Source organism: Pituophis catenifer, unplaced genomic scaffold (assembly GCF_029215685.1).
Source record: "Pituophis catenifer annectens isolate HBS135680 unplaced genomic scaffold, rPitCat1.0.hap2 SCAF_1, whole genome shotgun sequence".
Taxonomy (NCBI): domain Eukaryota; kingdom Metazoa; phylum Chordata; class Lepidosauria; order Squamata; family Colubridae; genus Pituophis; species Pituophis catenifer.
This window is the reverse complement of record NW_027256881.1, coordinates 25,490,546-25,516,620: the sequence shown is the minus strand read 5'-3', so window position 1 is coordinate 25,516,620 and position 26,075 is coordinate 25,490,546. Positions and strand designations below refer to the sequence as shown.

General features: G+C 37.7%; 1 protein-coding gene across 1 annotated transcript in view; it reads left to right on the top strand.

Moving 5' to 3' along the window:
- The window catches only part of ADCY3 (adenylate cyclase 3), an 83,896-nt gene that overhangs the window by 29,302 nt on the left and 28,519 nt on the right, over positions 1–26,075 (top strand). The window contains exons 4-6 of the mRNA XM_070932203.1: positions 2,069–2,218; positions 20,987–21,117; positions 22,232–22,343. Of these exons, the coding sequence (XP_070788304.1) occupies positions 2,069–2,218; positions 20,987–21,117; positions 22,232–22,343 (393 nt within the window). The remainder of the gene's footprint in view (positions 1–2,068; positions 2,219–20,986; positions 21,118–22,231; positions 22,344–26,075) is intronic.

Here is a 26,075-nt window from a genome sequence, read left to right as displayed (position 1 = left end):
AGAAGGCTTAATGGCTAAAGATTACAAACTTGACGGGATGCTCCATGAAATTACTATGTATAATGTACGTTGAAAGATGTATCTGGAAGCAGCTTAGCATACTGTGTGACGCTATATATTGAAAAACAGTTGAGCTCTCCCCAGGGAGGGACATTTTCCCCAAACCATATTCCTGTGCCTTTAGTAATAGATAGACTTGTAATATAAGTATGTGCTAAAGCTTATTTTCATGCCGTGATTAGTATATTAAATTGCAAAGTTTAGACAGATTTTACAGTCATGATAGTAATTCAAGTTCTTGTTGTTATGGGTAGTCATGGTGGTACAGTGGTTAGAATGCAGTATTGCAGGCTAATCCTGCTGACTGCCGACTGCCAGCAGTTCAGCAGTTCGAGTCTCACCAACTCAAGGTTGACTCAGTTCTTCCATCCTTCTGAGGTCGGTAAAATGAAATCATATTGTTCTAGGAGTGTTTGTGTATACTTTGAACCTCCCTTGACCTAGCAAGGAATATAACTTTCACCAGATGAGGGATTCAATCACACAGAAGCTTAATTTGTCTTAATTTGTTCTCGCTTCCTCCCCAATTGTAAAGTACCATAAATGAGAAAAGAAAGGAAGGAGAAAAGGAAAAGCTAACTGTATATACTCAAGTATAATTAAAAGGGCTCCTGAATTGAAAAAGATGGTGAAACAAACTCAGTGGCAGCTTGTTGATTTCATGACTGGCACTAACACACACACACACACACACACACACATATTTGAAAGGGCTGTAAAGCACTGTGAAGCGATATATAAGTCTAAGTGCTATTGCTATTGTTATGAGAGGGATCTAGGTGCCCTGGTGGACCACATTTAAATATGATTTAATAGTGTACGGCAGCTGCCAAAAAAGCCAACACAATCCTAGACTGCATCAACAGATGGGTAGTATCAAGACCATAGGAAGTGGTAAAATAGTGGTATTCACTTACCTTCGCTACCGGTTTGCAAATGTGAGCATGCACACATCACCTCTGCACATGCACAGAGCCTTCTGTGTATGCACAGAGTGTCCATGATGACATCCGGGCGGGTGGGCGGAGCCTCCCGCTGCCGCCCCTACCGGTTCACCCGAACTGGGTAGAACTGGTAGAATCCCACCACTGAAGTGGTAGTATTGTTTATACCACACTGGTAAGGCCATATTTAGAATACTTAATCCACTTTACTGGATGGAAGGTCTGGACATTAATTGGTGGTAGAGATTGTATTTTGTAGGGAAAATATCCTAAGTCTAGTATGATATAGAGAAGTTAGATGGGGAGATATTTTAGTGAAAAGAACCTTTTTCAGAGGTGAGAAAGAGATGAGCATTCTGTTTGCTCTTGTGAAAAGAACTGAATCTGATTTATTCAGGCTAAAACAATTTTATAAACTAATGCCATGCTTTTTTAAAATTCAGTTTAATTATTTCCAATCCTGAATGTGAGTTGAAATCCTTCTGTTCATAATGATGTTTGTGTTTTCGGTCTATGTAGTCCACAACCTGAAGCCCTTCAGGCTTTTTGAACAATAAGGGCCAGACTTATTGAAGTTGTGACACTTACACTGGTTGAATATTATGGGAGTTGTAGTCTAAAGCATGCTAAGATTGCTTTCACTGCAATATGGTAATAAGAGATGCTACAATCAATAGCAGTCTCTCATATGGATAAGAAAGGGGGCTCAATTGCCTCATCTTCCATACCTCAATATTTTGGAGAAGGAATGGGCAATATATAAAACTCCAGTGTATTTCAGAATGGCTAACTTTTTTTTTTTTTTAATTTGATTTATATGCCGCCCTTCTCCAGAGACTCAGGGTGGCTTACAATGCGTTAAGCAATAGCCTTCATACTTTTGTATATTTATACAAAGTCAGCTTATTGCCCCCACAAACTGGGTCCTCACTTAGAGGATTAGTGGGAGTTGCCATTCATTAGAGTTTGGAAAGCCATCTATAACCTACTCCACTTCTAGAAAAAAAACACAATACTTCTCTTGTGATGACTGATAACTGTAATTTATCTCTTTTTCATTCAAGATCTTATCCAATGTTGCCATCTATCTGTGCACCATCTGTGTGGGTGTCATGTCTTACTACATGGCAGACCGCAAGCACCGCAAAGCCTTCCTAGAAGCTCGGCAATCCCTGGAGGTCAAGCTCAACCTTGAGGAACAAAGTCTGCAGCAGGTAAGAATCAAAGAGTTCCATCTGCAGCTTCTATTTTGTTTCTGGTTCATATCCACATGGGCAATTCAAAACTTGAATTTAATATCTAAGAAAATCCATTTTGTTAGTTTTTTATTTCTAGATTTGTATGTAGGTACATATGAATGTGCACGGCAGAACTATTTTTGCGTCAAATTTACTGGGCCCATCTCTGAGAAAGTTACTGGCCCAATTCTAGCTTACTTGTGAGAGCCCTGTTAGTTTCTATTGCCTCTTTCCTGGAGTTTAGAACTTCTCATTTAAGCTTGCATCTCATTGGGAGGATTCTTCCTTGTTTATACTATTATAGATTAGCTGTTTTCAGTGAAATCAAGAAAGAGGCTATGGTGACAGTGCTGTTCCCATAGCAACCCATTTCTCTGTATCTGCTACCAAAGAATAACCCTCTCCAGGCCCTCAGTAAAAATGCACTTAATAATCAAGTTATTTTCATTCGGAGTAATTCCCAAAACAAAATTAGAATATGCTTTTGAAACAGAAACTTCATGAAGATGACTAACTGGATAAAATAAATCCTCAGTTTGACAAAATATTCCTTCTCCATAAAGCTCGTCTTCTCTTGTGAGCCTGTGCTAAGCTAGACTCCAGTTGTGGGCTCACCATTGAATTATGTAGAATAGATAGGATGAGCTGAACCCAACAACCCCTCTCAGAGGAAGGTCAGATTTAGGTTGAAGGTTTCTAATGTAGCTGGAAGACAAGCCATGTAGAGCTATAAAAATTAAAACTTATATTTTGAATTGTGTTGAAAAAATCTATTGATAACCAGTGCAGTACTCATAATATGGATGGAATCCTGTTAAAGAAGCCCTTACCAATCAGTAAGTGAACTGATATATTTTGGGCCAACAATAGTTTCCAAATAATTATTCAAAAGGCAGCTCCAAGTTATATAAAAAACTGAGTTATATCTTGGCTGTTCTCAGCATTTTCAACTCATCAGTAATCTGGCTAGTTAAGAAATACAGGAGATGTAATTACAGGTCTGATAGGCTTCATCTTTCAACTCAATAAATTGGTACCTAGAGAGCTAAAATAAAGACATACCAAGATCTTTCTTTCTGATATAGTCTGAATAATTCATGTTTGAATTTTCTGCAGTTTAAAACTAGAGAAATAATTCATTCATAGCTCAAAAAGTGGGTTTTGAACCTCTGATTATAATTAAAAGTATTTTTTTGACATGAATATATTTGATTTTCAGAAAAACAAATGTGTGTAGAGTTAAATTTTTGTATATCAGCCATTTCCCTGTACATGCATACACATAAACTGTTTCAACTCCTACCCTCAACCTGATGCTATAGAGCACTGCACACCAGAACAACTAGACATAAGAACAGTTTTTCCCCAAATGCCATCACTCTGCTAAACAAATAATTCCCTCAACACTGTCAAACTAGTTACTAAGTCTACATTACTATTAATCTTCTCATCGTTCCTATCACCCATCTCCTCCCACTTATGACTGTATGACTAACCTTGTTGCTGGTATCCTTAAGATTTATATTGACTGTTTCCCTATGATTATCATTAAGTGTTGTACCTTATGATTCTTAATGAATGTATCTTTTCTTTTATGTACACCGAGAGCGTATGCACTAAGACAAATTCCTTGTGTGTCCAATCACACTTGGCCAATAAAGAATTCTATCTATCTATCTATCTATCTATCTATCTATCTATCTATCTATCTGCACACATACACAGGGAGAGAGAAGGGGTGGGAGGGAGGGAGAGAAAGTTAATCTCACACAGAATATTGGAGACAGGAGAGAAAAATTATTTAAAATTGTACATGTGATGCATATAAAATTCCTTGTCCTGCATTAATGTTGGCAACAACATTTTTCCTGTGATTATGAGAAATAATGGTAAAATTTAGGGTGGGTGAGATCTGAAAGCGGAAAGCTCTTTTGCAAAAGAGATCAGTAAGTCTTTTGTTGGTCTGGTGTAAACACACAACAGAATTATGTCCTAAAACCTAATGCAATATATTGAACCACATTAAAAAATATTGCAAAGTGATACCAGTTTGAAATGTTACTTCCCAACATACAGCACAATAGTTTTTTATAGACATGACAGATGATAGGCTTGTGTTGCCTCCAATGCAACAAAACAAAACCCTACAAGATACCTTTATCAATTTGTGTTAGGTCTACAGTACAGGGACAAAATTAGTCTTCCACTTCTGTTTTTCTACTAAAGCCTTCTATCCTTTTTCTTCTCCCCCCTCCCTTTTATTGTAAAATTATAAATCTGGATATATTATTTATTATTTCAATGCAGATTATAATGCAGCAATGTTTATATAATATGATTAAAAAATTAATATTCTATTATTTAAATAGCGCAAAGTATTAAACTAAAAAAAAGATATAAGTAAAAGTTCTGTCAGTATTAATTGCCAGGATGTCAATGTTATATATTGAATATAAAATAAAAAAACCACTGCATTTCATATTAAAGTATTAATTTTATGATAATAGTTTCAATGTTGAACTTAATATTTAAATAATTGTATTGTTACTTATATGTGTAGGCGTGTATGTATGTTGATAAAAAGAAATAAAAGCTAGATGAAACAAATTTAATAAAAGTTAAAATACTAAAAAATAGGGTAAAACAGAAAAAGAGAATTTTAAAAAATTATTGATTTCTGGCTTTCCTTGTTCTTTATACATTTGTTAATTTGCAATATTTGTAAGCATTCAGGCTCTCTTAAAAGCCAAACTATAAGTTGTTATTATATTTATCATATTTCTTGACATATTGTATGCAAGGGAAGCAATACAATAATTAAGCAATAAATGCTTAAATTTATTTAAACTTCCATTGTGTAGATATACTGTTAGTTTTCCCATTGCGCACATTCTTCAGGTTTAAGTTAACAAACTGGATAATTTTCAGGACTGTATTTTTCTGTTGGAATGGATTTCCAGGAGGGAGGACCAAGAGATAGTGAAATTTAGATAGTTTGTTTGGGAAAAAGAGGGTCAAGATAGCTCATTCATAGAAATTCTTGGAGTATATTTTTAACAATGAAAGCTTAGTTTTCAAAGAGTTCTCTCTATAGGTGAGAAACAATAAAGGAAACTGCTTAAAAATATCTCTGCAAGTCTTCCATGGTTTTTGGAGCCTGACAGTTTTTCTTCCAGTGTTGAGCAAAATTTATCCTTGGTATGTTAAACACAGATCTCGTTAAATTATGGTATTTCTTGTTATTTTTTCTGAGACTATACCTAATAGGATACAGTTGTGGTTTCATTTCAAATTTACATTCCAAAATTTTCTATGTTATACTATGCAGATATTTTCAGTACTTTTGAGGTCTTTTATAAGTCTTTTATATGTTCTCTTCTGATTTTGCCTAAGTGTTTTGGGGATAAAGAGCAGTTCAATGAGTATGAGTATGATTTTTCAGCAAGACAGCAGTAATGGGGGAAATGTTTAAACTTCTGTCTCCTGTGTTGAAATCCTGATCAGTATTGGGGAATGGGGACTATAATTGTGTTTTGTGTTTCGTATTCAAGGATGCTGTTAACTAAGATCTAGTTTCACTTCAGAGGTAAAATAGGACTTACTCCAAACGCCTAAAGATCAAGACACATTCTAGTCCACCCTTAGCAGATGGAGAAGGGATTATATAAAATAAGTAGATATGTCTCAGTTTGGTTTCAAAATGCAACATTTTTAGTGCATAATATTTTGGCTGGAGGCTTGTAAACAGCTATATGCCAAGCACGTTGCTGGATGAGGAGAATACATACTGAAAGATTCAACACAACATTTTCATTTCAAACTGCAAGCAGTTTAACATATATGCTTTACTTGATAGAGCTGATAGAGATTACGAGAAAAGAAGACTATTAGAAGAGCTTTCTTCCATCTTCTTTTAATAAAATAAAATATCTCTGTTTTCCTTCCATCCCACAGTTTCAATCAGATCTGTCCACTTCTTGTAATTGAACCTTGATGTAAGATGGAGTCACTATGGCAACCCATTTCCAAGACAGCAAAAGGCAAATATTTCAGACTAGTCAAACTGTTGGTATCAGAAAAAATACAGAGAGCAACAAGGAAAGGTTTCTTTATTGCCCAGGCATAAAGATGAGTTTTTTGTATACAATAAACTGATCCTATCTCTCCTAGGTTTTCACTGAAGATTATAAAAGCTTATTCTAAGATAGAATGGGTCTTATTCTAAGATAGGCAAGCAAAGAGAATAAAGGCAAGAATAGTTTGATTAGACTAGTTGATTTGGTTGTTTAGACTATATAATGTATAGCAGGGACTTTTCTGAGATTCAGTTTGCCAATCTTGACTTCTGTCAGATTGCTGCATTCTGGCTTCCCTTCCTCTCTCTGTTTTCATGGCGACATAAGAGTTGCAATAGTCATTTAGGCCACTGAATCCAATCTATTTTTCCAGCTGGTGTTCAGCTAAAAGTATCCTCAATAGAGGAATTCTAGCCTTTGCTGAACTCCTCCAATGAAAGGAAGCCCATCACTCCTGATAATTCAAAATACTTTTTTAAAGGAAATGTTTCGTTTTGTTCAGTAATCAGGTTGTATGTACAATAGTTTTGCTGACACGGTGTCCACAAATTTGCTTTATTCTTTCTTTGTCATTCTGCTTCTCTATATACTTCCTATATGTATTCTTTTAATTTTTTTTTTCATTTTTCTTCCCTGGAGAACCTCCCCCTGACATTTTACTCCCTCCCTTCAACACTAATAAAGTAGTCCTTGATTTACAAACACAATTGAGATGGGAATCTTGGTTGTTGAGCGAAATGGTCATTAAGCAATATGCAACATGATTGTTTGCTCAGTACTGCAATACCTGCACTCTTTGTGGCAGTCATTAAGCAATTTCCCAAATTGTTAAGCAGACCGTGGAGCTGAAATCCTTCCAGCAGCCATCCCTTTTGGTTTTAAATGTTTCTGCAGCCCACCAAAGATTGTCAGATTCCCTCATGCATTGAGGGAAATCTTTGTGAAGCTATCACAATCACAATATTCAGGATTTTAACTCCATTTCTGCATCCTACTAAAGGATTTCCCCTTCCCTCCAAGCACATGAAGATTTCAGCTCTGTTCCTGCAGACCAAAGGATTTCAGTTCTTCTGTCTTTCCTCTGCTTGCAACATTTCCTTGTCAGCTTCCCAGCTGACTTTCTGGGGAAGCTGGCAGAGAAGATGGCAAATGATGATCACATGATTGCAGGTCACTTGGTAATTGGTCATAAATGCAAGCTGGTTGCCAAGCCCCCTAAATGCGGTCACACGACTTCAGGGGAGGGACGGTGTGTTATTTTATGACAGAGTCAGCAATGCTTTGTGGGCCATAAAACACCCTTTCCAAGGCTGTCATAACTTTGAATGGTCATTAAATGAGGGGTAGTCAGTTGAGGACTATTTGTACATGTTTGTACTGGGTTGGATTGGTTTGTTTTTCCTAGTTATCAGGGTGGGGTTTTTTGGTACTGCAGAAAATGAATTCTCAGTTCTAAAATAAAGTTTCTGAGCATTGTGAAGCTTTTCTTTTCTCCATCATTGGTACTGCTTTTTCTCTATAACTCTCAGCAACTCTCATATTTCATTATCTCTTAGAAAAATGTATACAACCCAGTGGATCCAAAATAATTTCTGTCCACATTGTTGTGGCTGATACTGACTTAAGAGCACCCTTACTTTATGTCATTTATTATCCTTAGCTATAGAAGAAGTCTTTTGCTAGAGTTTAGTGCCAAGAGCTGGCTACAGTTCAAAACAAACATCCATACTTGATCATCATTGACCGGTCACTTTTTAAATTAGGTAGCATTAATTACATTTTCGGCTGCACTAAAAGTCCTTTAGAAGTGCATGTTTGTTCCTGGAACTGCAGATTTAGTGTCTGAGTGCACATTTAATTTTAAGCAGTTGATGGTAGCATCAGAGAACAGATCTATTTTTTGTAGCTTCACTAATCTGAATAAAAAGACAGAATAGACAGAAATCCAGAAAGAAGGCTTATAAAAAGTCAACAGGATAAAAGCTGTTATGTCAGTTTAAGCTGTTTTACTTTGGGTAGAAGACATAAGAAATAAAGTTATAGTAGTGCCAAAAGTTTAATTGATATCATTTGGTCACTGATTGCATTGTAGCCAAGTTGTGTTCTTGCTAACTATAAAAACAGTGCTGTTTCTTCTTTGTTTTTCATTTCCTGAGTAATAAACAGTGTGATCTTCTGATTGAAAGTGTCTGATCCCATCACAATTTGTTGATGCCTAAGATGCCACTTTGTAGTTGTCTCATTTCATCTTTCATTGTATTGATCTTTCTTATGTTTTCATGGTTTCTACATTTCATGTTCCAAGTCTATCTTTGCAGTTTCAGATTTTCTTTTCCTGTATGACAACATCAGATTAAATTCAATTTGAAATCAACAGAATGTGCAAGCAGGATTTGTGGCTTGTGATTGGAGACTGGAATGTCAAAGGTGGAAACAATACAGAGGAAAATATAGTTGGATTGTACGGCTTAGGAAATTGAAGCAGGTGACCAATTTAACAATTTCTGCTATTCCAATAAACCCTTCATAGCTAAATGTGTCTTCAAATAACTAAACCAACACCACTATATAAATCAAATTGACTACATTATTGCTAAAAAGAGGCGGAGGAGCTCAATTATAGCATCAAAAACATGGTTAGGTAACTGACTATGGAACATGTGCAAGTTCCAAGCTAAATTAAAGAAGAAGACAATTAATCAATTTCAGTAATATGATCTTGACCATATATACACATCATTTTCACGGAAAATTGCTTTGAAGTCCTGAACCTCATTGATAGACAAACAGAGCAATTATAGAATTAACTTAAATAATCTGTTAAGGAGGAATGTGAAAAAAGATTGCCAAAAATGAAGAAAGAGTAGAAGGCAAATTATATGTCAGAGCAGACCATAGAAATTGCCAAGAAGAGAAGACAATCCAAAACCAAGAAAGACAAAAATTTCAAAAAGGAACTTAACCCAGAGGTTTAGAAAGCTGTTAGAAGAGACAAGTATCACAGCAATATCTGTAAAGTCACTGAAGATGGAAACATAAAAAACAAGTCTTTCAAAAGATTTCTGAACTCCTCAATTTGGTATGCTCAAAGATGCCAATGGACATCTTTGAGTAATTGATTCAAAAGAGAGCAAACTAAGATGAAAGAAGTATACTGAAACATTACACAGTAGAGATATGAGCATCCAAGATACTTAGATAGATATTCCCTTACTTAAAAGAGCCCCTAGTCTTAGAAGATAAATTTTGATCAGCACTCTGGTCATCACTAAGTTGGAAGGCTACAGGAACTGAAGGAATGCCTTCTGGAATATGGCAATCAACAGAAGAACAATCAGTAAAGGTTCTTACCAATTTATATTAGCAAATATGAGAATGACATAGTAGCCAATAGGTTTGAAAAGGCCAATCTGCATTCTAGTACTAAAAACAAAAGGACACTTAACAGGGTGGGTAAACTACGTTTTTAATTTCATCTCCAACACAGAATGCAACTTTACATGGAAGAAGAGAAGCAAGACGTTGAAGCTGGTTTTAGAAAAATGAGACTGACATACACGGATAATTGAAAAAGCAAAAGAATAGCAAAAAGAAGTCAATATGTGCTTCACTGATTATAGAAAGGCTTTCAATTGTGTCATGTCAAGCTGTGGAATGTGCTCAGAAAAATGGAAATTCAGAATATCTCATTGTCCTCATGGAAAACTCATATGCACGTCATGAAGCCACAGTACAGTGAAACAGATTGGCTCCAGGTTGGCAAAGGACTACGACAAGGTTGTATACTGTCCCCTTACTTATTAAACTATACGCTGAATATATATTAAAGGAAGCTGGATTGAAAGACGATGAGTATGATTTTGATATTGGAGGAAGAAACATCAATAAAATGCATTATGCTAATGATGCTGCCCTGAGAATCAAAAATTTAAAGGATCTGCTAGCTCTAGTAATCAAAGTTAAGGAGCAAACTGAAGAAACAGGATTAAAATTAAATATAAAGATATAAATATAAATTATCAACAACAGGTCAAACTGGCTTTAGAAATGGCAATGAAGATACTGAAGTGGTGGGTAACATCTGCCTTTTAAGAACAATCATCAACAATAAGAACAAGCAGTCAAGATATAAACCACAGACTCTACACTCAGTAGAGCAGCCATAAAGGCATTGGAAAATATATTCAGATGCCATAATGTGTTTATAACTACAGAGATCAGAATTGTGTAAGTCATGGTATTCCCTATGACACTCTATGGAAATGAAAGTTGACTGAAGAAACAGGAAAGAAGAGTATTGATGCCTTTGAATGTTGCTATTGGAGAAAATGCCTTTGAATACCATGGACAGCCAAAAAACCTAACCAATGGACCATTGAACAAATCAACCCAGAGTTTTTACTTGAGACACAAATTAACCAGGGACAAATTATACTATTTTGGACATATCATATGAAGATCCTGCTCTTTGGGAAAAGCTCTAAGTGCTGGGAAAGGCAGAAGGAAAGAGAAGAAGAGGATGAAAAGTGGCAGGATGGATGGACCCAGTTAGAGTGGTGATGTGTACAATGTTTTGGAAAACTTGAAAGACCAGATTAAGGCAGATCATCATGGAGTAAATCTTATCTATGTGGTTGCTAGGAGTTGGATTCAATGACAGTGACAATGAGTGCAAGAGGGAAAGTAAACTGAACCTTCATCCAGATAAAGTGAAGGTGTTTCAGGAATAAACATCCACCCAACTATTCCTTATTTATTATATCATATTTATTTGTTTGTTTAGTTAGTGCATTCTATGGAATTTTATTTATTCTTAGCCATATAGAATCAAAGACATGGTTCCAAAGCTGCTCAGTCACTTCTAAATCTTTGTAACCCTAAAGTCTTTTCCCATCACTGTTCCATTATGCTTGGCTATATTCCATCTAGAGTGGAAGGAGGCAGGGTTAGGCAATATTATCAAGTTTGTCAACATTTTAAACTTAGTAGTTCTGCAACATTTAGGAATCCACCTTACATTACTTTATGTAGCTTAATACGGCAGTTATGTTTTGTACCAATTATATGTTGGAAGTATTTTAGGGATAGTCCCATGTAGAATACATTGCAGTAAACCAGCAAATGTCTATGGAGATTCTTAGTCATCCAGATCATGGTTGTCCCAAAAGTGCTTTTTTCAAGAGGCAACTGGACTTTCTAGTTTTTCTTTGAAGATGTTTAGCTTCTCATCCAAGAAGCTTCTTCAGCTCTGACTCATCCAAGAAAACCATCCAAGTAAACCAGCAGCATTGTCATCTGTTCATTTAAAGCATGCATTATTGGTGACGCTGGCCATTCAATCAAAATATATATTTAACGGTTAGGCCCCAGGGTAATAATACTGGAAGAATTGAGAAAATATAATACGGTACTACATTCCCTAAATACATTTGTATAGAAATCTTCTGCTCTCAAATAATATATTTTGCGATTTAAACAAACACACAAAAAACAACCCAGTTATGATAAGCATGGATGGTGCCTTTCATATTATGTTGATTTATATTGATTTTATTTTTTTTCTATGTTGTAAATTGTATTTGTGTTGTTTTTTTTAAAGGAGAAGCTATGCATGTATTTATTTTTTTCTTTTACAATATTAGGTAGCTGCATTAACATAATTCCTAGGTATATACATGTAAAACAGAAGAGAGAACATACAGAATAAAATCTATCATGTAAATAAAGTCGGACACTATACATGTGAAAATTTATCATATATAAGGAATACGCCATTCATTGCTGTTAATGTAAATCATAAAATACAACCAAACTTTTGGTTGTGGTTCCAGCTTTTGAAATCTCATTACTTTTAACTTTATGTATGATTTTATTTCCCTAATGTGGCAATTGAAGAGGTTTTACTAATGCACCATATTTTTGTTATTAGAAGTAGGGAGGTATAAATTTATTTAACATCATTGTAATGCAAACTGTATTTAATTCATATGTCAACTGTGGGCTGTATTTTCTCATTTAGAAACTGGAACACACCTTGATAAAATTGTCCCTTAAACTCTAAAACAGATGTTATTGTTTTAACTGTACTGTGTATGTTGTATAAACTGTATACCATGTATGCAACTACAGGTAGTCCTCAATTTACAACCACTTTTTAGTGACCATTCACAGTTAAAACAGCACTGAACAAATGTCCGTTTTTCACATGGCCATTGCAGCATTCCCAGCCAGTTACCAACATGCAAAGTCAATGTTGGAAGCTAGATTCGCTAAACGACCACACGATTCCCTTAACAACTGCAATGATTTGTTTAACAACTGTGGCAAAAGCTTTGTAAAATGAGACACAATTTTTCTTAACAACAACCTTGCTTAGCAACAACAGAAATTTTGGCCTGAAGGCGAGAACTACCTGCATTTACTCTTATCAGTGGAGACGTGCTTTCGCTCCTCACACTATCGTGTCTGTAGCTTCTCTTTCACTGGTTGCAGATAGCAGATTGTCAGTGATTGAGAAAAAAAAAACTTTGCAGTGGTCGGCATGGTAACTTTAAGTATCAGTTTCCTCTTACCATAAAATAAAGGAAGAGTCAATATGTGCTCATGAGCCCCAGCAGCTTTGCTCTTGAGCGGAGCCTTGATGTTTGCCTGCTAAATATTCTTATGTGACCGTGTTTTAGGACTACAATGAAGTGCAAGTGATTAAAATGTTAGGAGTATATTTAGAGTTAGGTGACTGGCAACATCTAACCCAGTGGAATTTCAAAAGTGGAAATCCCAGGCAGGCTAATAGCATAGGGTATTATTTAAATGAAAATATTTTTTGCATGGTAAAATTATTCTGATGTATTCATCATAGAAAATAATTTACTTTGTATAATGTTGCCCTTCATACTTTGTTGTCTCGGCTTATTTTGTAAAGCCGCTTCTGCAGGAGTGGCCCAGAGATATTGCTGGTCTCGATGGTGATTCCTATCAGATAGAGTTTCCAAGCATTTGCATGCAATTCCAGCCATTCAAATGTGTAGAACTATTTCTTAGCTTGTAATCCTTCACTGAAAATATGAATATTTCATGAACAAATTGCTTTTCAGTACTGAACTGACTGAGAGCCAGTTTGGTATAGTGGGAGACCATGAGTTCTAATCCTCTCTTAGGCACAAAGCCAGCTGTGTGACTTTGGGCCAGTCTCAGCCACTGCAGGGATTTCTCTAGGCAGTATCTGAAAACTGTTCCAAGGTGCTTTTTTAAGAGGCAGCTGGACTTTCTTGTTTTTCTTTGAAGACATTTGGCTTCTCATCCAAGAAGCTTCTTCAGCTCTGACTGGATGGTAGGGAATATACTCCATGCAGACAGATGGTTATTTCCATTCTTTTAGCCAGTCATTAAGGCCACCTGGAGATTTATCTGGGTCCTCAGGGTCACCTGAGTAGTGCAAATGGGTGTGGAGCCTTCTTGGAACTGCTGAATGGACTGTGTTGCAGACTGGAGATAGATGATGTCGTATCCCTCCCCCTTGTTGAAAGAAGGCTGTTCAGTTTTGACAGAGATGGTCTTTTTGACCCCTCTTTCAAACCAGTGGTCCAAAATGTGGACTTTGCTGTCTTTGAATGAGTGGCATTTATCTTTTAAGTGCAGGTGGACTGCTGAATCTTTTCCTGATGGGTTTGTTCTATGTTGTGTCATAAATGCATGAGAACTAAAAACAATGAATGGAAGAAAAACAACAACCCTGAACTAAATGACACAAAGAAGATCCTAGAGCACAGGTGTCAAACTCACCGCGTCATGTTGCCATCACGTGACATATCGCAATGTTTTTTCCCTTCACAGAGCTGGGATGGGCATGGCCTGTGCATGACACATCCGTCCCGTGGGCTGCCAGTTTGACACCCCTGTCCTAGAGCATCACAGCAGAAAGATACTGATCTTGCACTCCCTTTCAGTTCCTTTAGAGATACTCTTCCCCCTTTGGCTTCCTTTTGGAAGAAACCAATTTAGTTAACTATGTTTTACACTCTACAGAATCCAGTAACCTAATTGAATTAGTTTTCTTGCTTGCTTCCTTTATTTTCTACAAGCTTCATAAAATTACCTGTGTACAACAGAATATAAAACAAAAGGAAAATACAATACTTTTATCCAGTGCAGCATAAAAAGCTATTAAACACATGCTAAACCACTACAACAAAATGAATACAACATCTAATACAATCACAAAAGTAAATTTTTTTTGAGGTTGTGGCTTAGCATGTTCAAGATAGTGGAACTGGCAACAAGAGCCATAGAAAGATACATGTTCAGCATTACAAGACAAAATAGAAAGACCTGCACAAACGAAAGTATATGATATCATCAAGAGTGTCAAAGAATTGAAATGGAAACTGGCTGGAAACATAGCAAGAAGAACTGATGGCAGGTGGACCAAGGCAGCCATAGAATGGATCCTGCTTGATAAAGCGTCCATGAAAGGGACCTAAAGCAAGACAGATCGATGACATCAGCAAGTATTGCGGCCCAATTGGCAAAAGAAAGCTCAGGACTGTATTGGTTGGAAACATGTGGAAGAGGCCTTTATCCTTCAGTGGATAGACAATGGCTAAAATGATGATGATGATATATAGTACTGTATATAACACTGTATACTATTTGTTTTCTCAGGTTTTCGCGGGTGTTTGTATGTAGGTCTTTGGTTATTCGGGTCTTCTCCCACGTAAAATTGGAAGTGTCTTGGCGACGTTTCAACGAAGTCTCATTTGTCATCTTCAGGCTGGTGTTCTCGGCTTCGTGCTTCCAGGAGCAATGTGAGATCTCAGCTGTCTCTTCCTTTTAACTGCTAGTGGGGGTGTGAGCTGATTGGGTGGGGACTTGGCTGTATTCTGATTGGGTGGAGGTGTGTTCTGATTGGTTAGGGGCTTGGCTGTGCTCTGATTGGATGGGGGGTTGGTTGTGCTCTGATTGGCTGGGGGTGTGTTCTGGGGGGTTTTGTTCATTTCCAGAACAAAACGCTTAGCTGACGAACAACACCTAAAAACCGAACTACACACTCTTACTAACGTACTAACATCCAATGGATTCCAAAGAAATAAGATCACCAACCTAATCCAAAAAGAAACCCCCACTAAAATCCAAGACAGAGAACAAGAAAACGGCAAAGCCCTCCTCCCATACATAAAAGGCACCACAGACAGAATAAGCAAAATCCTCCACAAACAAAACATCAAGACAGCATTCTGCACAAACCGAAAAATATCCACCATCCTAAGGAACCCCAAAGACAAAATCGAGTTAGAAAATCAAGGAGTATATGAAATCCCATGCACCGCCTGCCCCACTACATACATCGGACAAACCAACAGACGAATAAGTGCACGCATAGAAGAACACAAGAACTCAGTCAGAAAAGAGGAACCAACTTCTTCCCTGGTCCAACACCTTAAAGCCACAGGACATGATATTGACTTTAAAAAGACCAGAACTATCGCCAAAACTGAACACTTTAACAACAGAATAATCAGAGAAGCCATCGAGATAGAAAAACGCCCACACAGCATGAACAAACGAGACGATACCTCCCGCCTACCAGCCATTTGGAAACCCGCCCTTATTGACAAAGTCCCTAACACGACGAATGACACCAGACCCACACTCACAAGAGCCACACAGGATGTCACCACCACACATCCATGCAGAAAGCAGACTCAAACCCACACTGATAATGAGCCACGACCAAGGACCAGAAGCCAGACCGCAGCTGCATCATTAGCCACTTTAAACCCTTCCAATCCATACATGAAGCAGACTGACACCCACCATGAAGAGCTCGCACGGCCACAAACACGAAGCCAAACAACAACAACGCAGCTCACCAGCTCAAATCCCCCTGCAACTCAGACTAAGCTGAGCACAACCAAGCCCCCACCCAAACAGAACACACCCCCAGCCAATCAGAGCACAACCAACCCCCCATCCAATCAGAGCACAGCCAAGCCCCTAACCAATCAGAACACACCTCCACCCAATCAGAACACAGCCAAGTCCCCACCCAATCAGCTCACACCCCCACTAGCAGTTAAAAGGAAGAGACAGCTGAGATCTCACATTGCTCCTGGAAGCACGAAGCCGAGAACACCAGCCTGAAGTTGACGAATGAGACTTCGTCGAAACGTCGCCAAGACACTTCCAATTTTACGTGGGAGAAGACCCGAATAACCAAAGGCCTACACTGTATATATATATGCGCAGCAGAAGTGGTATTCAGCAGGTTCTGACCAGTTCTGGAGAACCGGTAGCGGAAATTTTGAGTAGTTTGGAGAACCGGTAAATACCACCTCTGACTGGTCTCACCCCCATCTATTCTCTGTCTCCCAAGTCCCAGCTGATCGGGAGGAAATGGGGATTTTGCAGTAACCTTCCCCTGGAGTGGGGAGGGAATGAAGATTTTACAGTATCCTTCCCCTGCCACACCCACCAAGCCATGCCACGCCCACTAAGCCACGCCCACATAACCAGTAGTAAAAAAATTTGAATCTGACCACTGATATGCAGTGTGTACACACACACACACACACAAACCATAATTCTGAAGATTGTTTTCTTTGTCTTCTCTGGAAGAGAATTACCTCTGAGGTTTTTGGTTGTGTAGTTCAACAGCCAGAAGTGAAATGTGCAACTTTTTTTAAAAAAAAAACAAGTAACAAAATATTTGTTTTGTATCATGTAAACATCCATGATGTTCTATGGTAGATGTTAAGTTCTACATTGTCCAGTATATTGTCCATGCAGTAGAGTCAGGTTCAACTAAGTTGCCTCCCCCTTTTTTTTTGTTTGACTTTGGAATGTGTGCCTGGTGAAACCTCAGAAGATATTGTGTCATGTAGCCATTTAATGGTTGAGGAGCTTGTAAGGCAAATGCTAATTTGCCTTACAAGTTCCACCCTGAACCACCCCAATGATGCCCTTGACGTGATGTCCCGGTGCCTGGAGGCCATGTGGATCCGGATGGGGAGAAACAGGCTCAAACTCAACCCCTCCAAGGCTGAGTGGTTGTGGCTCCCGGTGGCCCAGTATAGTCAGCTGGCACCATCACTGAGTATTGGGGGTGAAACCTTGGCCCCCACAGAGAGGGCTTGCAACTTGGGTGTTCTCCTGGATGCACGGCTGTCTTTGGAAGATCATATGACGGTCGTGGCCAGGGGAGCTTTTTATCGGGTTTTCCTGGTACACCAGTTGCGTCCCTTTTTGGACCAGGATGCCCTGTGCACAGTCACTCATGCCCTAGTCACGTCCCATCTGGACTACTGCAATGCTCTCTACATGGGGCTGCCCTTGAAGAGCACTCGGAGGCTCCAGCTGGTCCAGAATGTGGCCATGCGGGTGGTTATGGGTGCGACTCGGCGTACCCATGTAACACCCCTCCTGCGCAAGCTGCACTGGCTCCCGCTGATCTTCCGAGTGCGATTCAAGGTGTTGGTCACCACCTTTAAAGTGCTCCATGGCTTAGGACCGGGGTATATACGAGACCGCCTTCTGCCAGCAACAACCTCCCACATGCCAATACGCTCCCACAGAGATGGGCTCCTCAGGGTGCCGTCGGCCAAACAATGCCGACTGGCGACACCCAGGGGGAGAGCCTTCTCTGTGGGGGCACCAGCCCTTTGGACTGAGCTGCCCCTAGAGCTTCGTCTTAGCCCCGACCTGCACACTTTTCACTGCGCCCTTAAGACCCTTCTGTTTCAGCAAGCCAGACTGGCCTAATATGAATTTTAAATGGGTGTATGTGTGTTTTAAATTGAGGGCCAAATTTTATATATCTGATTTTAATTGTTTTTAAATTTTATAAATTCATTTCATAAATTCATTCAACCTAAAACCTAATACTGTTGGCAATTTATGGGATGGGTCTGAAAGAGTGCCAAGAGAGTTTGAATGGGTGATGTTTTCTGTTGCTACCTGCTGTTGCCATTCAAAAGCTCTTGGGGGATTCTCAGAAGGGATACAGTGGGGATAATTTGATGCTTCAGTTTTAATGAGCAATTGAAATATATGAAGGAAATTGAAGATGAAGATGAGTTCTTTGCTTTGATGGCCAATCTTGTTAGCCTGGTTGAGATTTTCCTCGCCCACCTTTTACTGTATACCCCACTAAGTTAGAGTGGGTCAACTTGAGTTTTTCTTAATACTAACTCAGTTCTCAAGATTTAAGGAAAACATTTGTCCTTTTTGCTTGTGTAACAGTTTCAAAATATTTGCTTCTTTATTACCTTCTTGGCTCTCTTCAGTTCTGCTGGTCCTTCAGTTTAATTTGCATGTTGGATCCTGGATGTAGTTCTGGCAGATTGTGAATTCCACATTGGTAATCAAGTTGAATATACAGGGTGTTTTTGTTTTACATCCAGTGCATAGGATACAAATTTGGAATCTTTGGAATCAAGCCGGAAATAGCATAAATTCATTTCCAAGATGAGCTATGTTTAAATGTGCTGGATTGAAGGAAATGACATTGATGGGAAATTAGGAATGGGTCTTCTTTTCATAGAATTTGCTTTGCAACATGAACCACTGTTTCTCTCTCCCACTGGTTTTTGGATAATAGGAGTTGGTTTTAATAAGCTTCTCTGCAAAGAGTGAAAATTTTAAATCTCTGAGTTCTGAAGAAGCAACTGAGGATAATAGATCTTAAAAGATTTACCATAATTGCTATCTCACAGTTTCAGTAAAGATTGATGACAGTTACATTTTTATGACCTAAGTTCTTAGCTGAAAATACTAGTTTCACTTCTTTTCCAATATCTCTCTGCAGTGATATAACTACAGTATTGGGTGCTCTTTTTTACAGTTTTTCTGGCAAAGTTCGCAACCTGCTACACATTTTTTAAACTGAACTGTATCTGCAAAACAAATAGTCTAGTGCATTCCCTGCCTAAATAGTCCTGATGAAGTTTTTCTGTTATAGTAGCAGCTCTATTATCATACAGATTTTATATAATGCAAAGAAGAGATTTCATGTGGTAGGCATGTTGTGTGTATAAGATGGTCAACCATTTTTTATGCAGTTCAGTTCTATCTGTAGCAGTGGTGGGTTGCTCCCGGTTCACACCGGTTCGCAAGAACCAGTAATAAAAATTTGTAGTAGTTCGGAGAACCGGTAATAATATTGGCTGGCCACATCCCCAAACTGGTCCCCAGCCCGGTCGCCGCTCGCTTACCCCGTCCATCTCATCAGAAGCTTTTTTTTTACTTTTAAAAGCATTTTTTCTACAACCTCTTTGGCCGAAAAAATGCTTTTAAAAGTTTAAAAAAAGAGCCTCTGATGATCGTGCGGTTCAGCTGGGATCATCAGAGGCTTTTAAAAGCATTTTTTCTTCAGCCGAAGAGGTTGTAGGAAAAAAATGCCTTTAAAAACCTCTGGCGATTCCAGCTGAGTTGCCTGATTGTCAGAGGCTTCTAAAAAAATGTCTTTAAAAGCCTCTGGCGATCCCAGCTGAGTTGCCTGATCGTCAGAGGCTTTTAAAAGCATTTTTTTCTGCAATGTCTTAAGATTGTAGAAAAAATGCTTTTAAAAGTAAAAAAAAAAAAAGTTGGCCATGCCCACCCAGTCACCCCCTCTTCTAAGCCACACCCACAAAATAAGCCACGCCCACAGAACCGGTAGCAAAAATTTTTAGAACCCACCCCTGATCTTTAGGACTGGGTCAGAAGCCATAATGCAGAACACGTGGCACTCCTTTAATTGCCTTTTGCGATACGTCAATTTGAGTGCTGCTTTTCCTTCATGATTCCTAACTATCAGCTGCCAGAAGCCACTCTCATGATTTCAGTGTGTGTGTGTGTGTGTGCAATTTATTGATTAGCCTATATAGTATAGGCCATATCAACATACAGGTTCAAACACATATTACCAATAAAATTCTAAACAAACAATTTAAAATGAGAGTGGGGTAAAATACAATAGTTATAGGATAAAATCTAATAATTTAATACATAAAGAGGTAAAATAGAATGACATAAAATTATATTTCTTTATCACCGCTACAATCTACCCCAATCAGGCCCACATATGCCGATCTCAGTCGGACCACTTTAGTCAGAAATTGTGCTGTATTAATGTCGTTTTCAGATACTGGCCAAACATGCGGTATGTTGTTTTAATATAGGCCTCCCACTGGGCCATATGTTTAATATGTGAATCTAGGTATTTATCTCTCGCTCCTTTATATAAAAGCAATTGAATAATATATGAGTCAGATCTCCTACCTCTTCTGCTCCACAGATACATATACGTTCATTGTATGGGAGAGGATTTCAGGATGTGATAATCCATGCCAGATCAGTTGGTGATAAAACAAGAATTACTACAAAAGTTCTTTATCGTGACAATTGGCCCAGAAGGCTATTGTGATAGATGCTGCTGACAGGTTCTTCCTGGCAGTACATAAGTCATCAGAGTCTGGAGCAGGCACTACCAAATCGTTCATATCTGGAGGAACATTTCTGCACGAAAGACATGATTTTGAGCTTTTTTTCTTTCTCACTTTGAGATAAGGAAAAATCCCCACAGTAGCTGAAATCTCTTCTACATGCTTCTGGTGTAATCTGCTACAGTTTTAATCTCTCTTTTAATAATTCTTCCATCTTTTCAATACGTCTATTTATTTTTCCGTTTTAGGAAAGTTTGATGCTTTCAATTTTGCCCAGACATGTAGCAGATGAAATGCTGAAGGATATGAAGAAAGATGCAAGCCAAAAAGAATTGCAACAGTTCAACACCATGTATATGTACCGTCATGAAAATGTCAGGTAACGAATGTGGCTCTTTTAAGGAAGATATTCTGTAGATCAGACTTCCCCAATCTTTCTGGGTTGGTGACACGGAGGGGGGGAGGGGCAGGCATCTTTACCCATACACTTACATTGCACATGCATGAATGCCCCCCTGTGCAAACAGGGCTGCAAGTGCGCACGATGCTTGCAGCGACACTAGTGCTCATGTGACACTTGCGGCAATGCTAGCATCCACATGACACTTGTGGCAACGCTTATATGATGCTTATGTGATGCTTAAGGCAACACTAGTGCGACTGGGGGGATGGCCGCGAGCACATATGCACGCACTGGCCAGCCACTCACATGGCCCACAGGTTGGGACCCCCTGCTATAGATGATTTGCTGGTACTGACAAGGCCATTTCCTGGATCAGTACACAATAAGAGAAAATAAAATTCAATGCTAAGCCATTATTTGAAGTAAATCTTTATGAGCACAATGAGTGTCTCCACAGGAAAAGGTAATTGCGTAATTCAACTATGACACAAAGCACAATTCAAACAAAATAACTTTCCAAATTCATCACAACATAACATGCAGCTCAGAAGCAGAAGGAATAATATAATTATTGTGCTTAGTGTTGGAATAAAACAACAGAGCAAAAATAGGCAATTGTTTTCTTCATGACACTCTATGCAAACTGGTTTGCATTTCTCCAGCAAGCACCTTGAACCTGTACCAGTGAAATCCTAACAGCCAAATATTGGACTTAGCGGTGGTGATAGTTTTAAGAATGGGAATGGAATAATGTGACACTGGGAGGCCTCCTGTTCCCAACACACTTCATAAAAACTGAACAAAAATAGGTAATCATTTCACTGTGTTATTTAAGTAGCAGATCTTGTGACCTTTCACACAATTGGGAGTTAGTTGCAACCCCTGATGTCTTAAACACTTCTGAAATAGAAGAAGCTAGTAAACATCAATGTGGAGTTAAAGCAGAAATATCAAGGAACTGATGACACCGAGACTAAATTTCAGATGAGAGATTAATAAATCAAATGGTACAACATCATAAATTGTTTTTGCTGCAGCTAAGTTAAATGACATCTCACCTGTTTTGGCTCTCATGTCTTTCATTCTACAGCATCCTTTTTGCTGACATCGTAGGCTTTACGCAGCTGTCATCCTCATGCAGTGCCCAGGAATTGGTGAAACTTTTGAACGAACTCTTTGCTCGATTTGATAAACTAGCAGCTGTGAGTTTCTGGATCAATCTTGATTATTTACTTACATATAATTCTGGAAATCCTTTAGATCTTCAGAGCAAATTGTGTGTAATTCAACCCAAACTACCCTTCTTATTTTTAATTATGGCTTTATGCAGTTTGAGCAAATTAAAATGGAGAAGAAGCAGACAAACACAATTCTGATATACAAGCATCAATATAACGGGAGAAGATTTACCTGAGATGAGGTTAAGCTTTCCTGTTCTTCTGCTTTTTTTCTCTATTTTTAAAGTGTTCTTGCCAAAGAGCTATTTTATATATATATATATATATATATATATATATATATATATATATATATATATATATATATATATATATATATATATATATTTATTATATATATAAAATCTGGCTGAAATTACATATTTAGAAATACTGAGAGTTCTGGTAAATAAATATATCTTACTGCCATATATATATATATATATAAAATCTGGCTGAAATTACATATTTAGAAATACTGAGAGTTCTGGTAAATAAATATATCTTACTGCCATATATTCAACTTCCAAACAAGATTCTGTGCCCAGCTGATGTCATTGTTAAATGTATTCAAATATCAGAACAGGATAGATTTAGTACTTTTTAATTATAAGGTTTCTATAGCATTGCTTGAGAGATTTGATTTGACTATCCATTTGTTTTCTCAGCCATCTGGCTAGGACTATGGAAGCTGTAGTGAAATGCATCTGGAGGGCAATGTTTGCACAAGGATTAAATCTCATAAATAGGACTAAAGACAATATAGGAGAATGAAGCTGCTACAGTATATGATTATGCCAGCTATTTAAAGTACAAGCAGTCCTTGACTTAGGACCACAATTGAGCCCAGAATTTATGTTGTGAACTGAGAAATTTGTTAAGTGAGTTTTGCCCTGTTTTACAACTTTTCTTGCCAGGTTTGTTAAGTGAATCACTGCAGTTATTAAGTTAGCAACATGGTTGTTAAGTGAATCTGACTTCCCCATTGACTTTGCTTATCAGAAGGTCACAAAGGATGATCACATGACCCCGGGACATTGCAACCGTCATAAGTATGAACCAGTTGTCAAGCATCCAAATGTAAATCACGTGACCATGGGGATGCTGCAACGGTCATAAGTGTGAAAAATAATCATAAGTTACGTTTTTCAGTGCCGTTGTAACTTCAAACGGTCACTAAATGAACTGTTGTGAGTCGAGGACTACCCTGTACATGTGTTTATGGATGTTACTATAATGAGCATTGGAATAAGAATTATTTCACAAATTAGTTTAGATTTACTGCACACTAATTTTTTCTTCAATTCATGATAATTATTTTGTATTAGCAGCCATATCTCTTTTGGAGTTGTTTGCTTGTCAAATTAATTAATTAATTTTGCAGGATATTATTGCTATCACCTATAATTAATTATTTCATTATCTTGAGAAATTACTTAGATTAACTATGCTAAAGAGTAAACAAACTGAAAACTCTACTTTAGCATTTATTACAATGTTATTTAATTATATAGTGACAATTAATTAATTATGAGATTTCATTTCAGAAAATATAAGAAATAAAGCCTCCAAATTCTTTTACCCCAAATGTGGAGCTATCTTATCCAATTTGGATTTTGCCAAAATTATTCTCCTATTTACTAGAAATGAATATTTCAGTAATCTGTAAATTATTGTAGATTGTATTGTATTGTATCGATCTATCTTCTACATGAAAGGTTATAGAGATTTCAGATGTCAGCATGTTATACATGTAATTCCCCCTGTATTTTCCCACTGTTGCTTTTTGTACAATATTAAAAAAAATTGTACAATGTTAGGAAATGAATATAGTATATGAAGGTTTGGGGACTGTTTCGTGAACTATGAAGGTAGAAGCACATTCCAGTAGATGTTTGATTATTTACTTTTGCCAGAAGGTAAAAGCTGCTTTGGAATACACAGTGGTGTTCATGTAACTTCTCTTGACAACTTCTTAAACCAGATGTTTTCTTCCGATCATGCTGCTACAAGAGGGAACAATTATGTGACCCCAGAAAAACACACAAATGCTACAAGGAATTGTCAGAAAGGATTATCTGAGCAACTCCTGTGTTCTGAAATAGTTTTCCTGCTTTAAATCCAACTGGGATTCATTGTTAAGTGGGATGGTCATTAAATGACACATCACTTTACCCAATTTTATTACCTTTTCTGCCACAGTCATTAAACAAGACATCACGTGACCAGGCTTGCAATCTCCTGCCAGTTTCCTCATTGACTTTGCTTGTTGGTATACACTGTATACAAACAATAAGTAAATAAACGAATGCCCAATTATGATAGTTGACTGATTTTCAATATTTCAGGGTTTTGAGTAACTTGTGACACACTATCAGCAATACTTAATATAGAAATCTTTTTGCGGTTTAATGTTGACCATTTCTAAATTTCTGTCTTTAGTATTGAAGTTGCATATAAGTTTAAATTTGTGAGTTGAAGAATCAATATATAAAATGATGTTTGTCTTAATTAATCAAGGTAGAAAATTAAAAAAAAACTAATTTGAGTTGATTACTGATTATAACTTTGAATAAATATTAGGGTTGTGCATGCTTTAAAAGTGGTTTAGAAGGGCTTCAAACTTTGCTTGAAGACTTTAATGAACTCTGCTATTCATTAAGGCAGTTTCAGACTACCACATGTTCCTAAAAATTGTAGCTGCTTTAAGAGTTTCATGATCTGAATCCCAACTGGAGAACCATTGGAAAATTGTAGCAATTTAGAAAAACCATATGGTTTGATCTAATTTTATGTGACATCCATTCATGTATTAGAAACATATGATTACATCTATTTCCCTTCCCCCATCTTCTCAAGCTAAACATATGCAGTTCCCTCAGTTTTTCAATCTTGCCATATGGTTTAGTTTGCAATTCCCTGATCATTCATGTTATATTCTTCTCTGAACATTCTCTCATTTATCTGAATATTTCTTGTGCTATCATACTCAGAACATGAGATAGTGCTTGAGCCATGAAGAATAAAATGAATTATTATTTGTGATAACTTCAAAAGTACAGCGTACCTCTTGAGGCAGCCTAAAATATTGCTTGCCTTTCCCCCCCCTTTTGTATTATGGTTCCATAACGGAATCATAAAGGAGCCTGAGTGGTGTAGGAGGCTAATGCCTCCTACTAAGGCAGCATTTAACATCCAGCTGCCTGCAATTACTGCGAGTTCAATTCTCACCAGGCTCAAGATCGACTCAGCCTTCCATCCTTTCTAAGGTGGGTAAAATGAGGACCCGGTTTGTGGGGGCAATAAGCTGACTTTGTATAAAATATACAAAAGTATGAAGGCTATTGCTTAACGCATTGTAAGCTGCCCTGAGTCTCCGGAGAAGGGCGGCATATAAAAATAAATAAAAATTTTAAAAAAATAAAAAAATAATTGGAGTCATATATTATCAACTAGGGATCTGTAGTGATACAGATACGTAATCGGAAGAGCCGTGGTGGCGCAGTGGTTAGAGTGCAGTACTGCAGGCTACTTCTGCCGGCTGCCTGCAATTTGGCAGTTCGAATCTCATCAGGCTCAAGGTTGACTCAGCCTTCCATCCTTCCGAGGTGGGTAGAATGAGGACCCAGATTGTTGGGGGCAATAGACTGACTCTGTAAACCGCTTAGAGAGGGCTGTAAAGCACTGTGATGTGGTATATACATATATACATACACA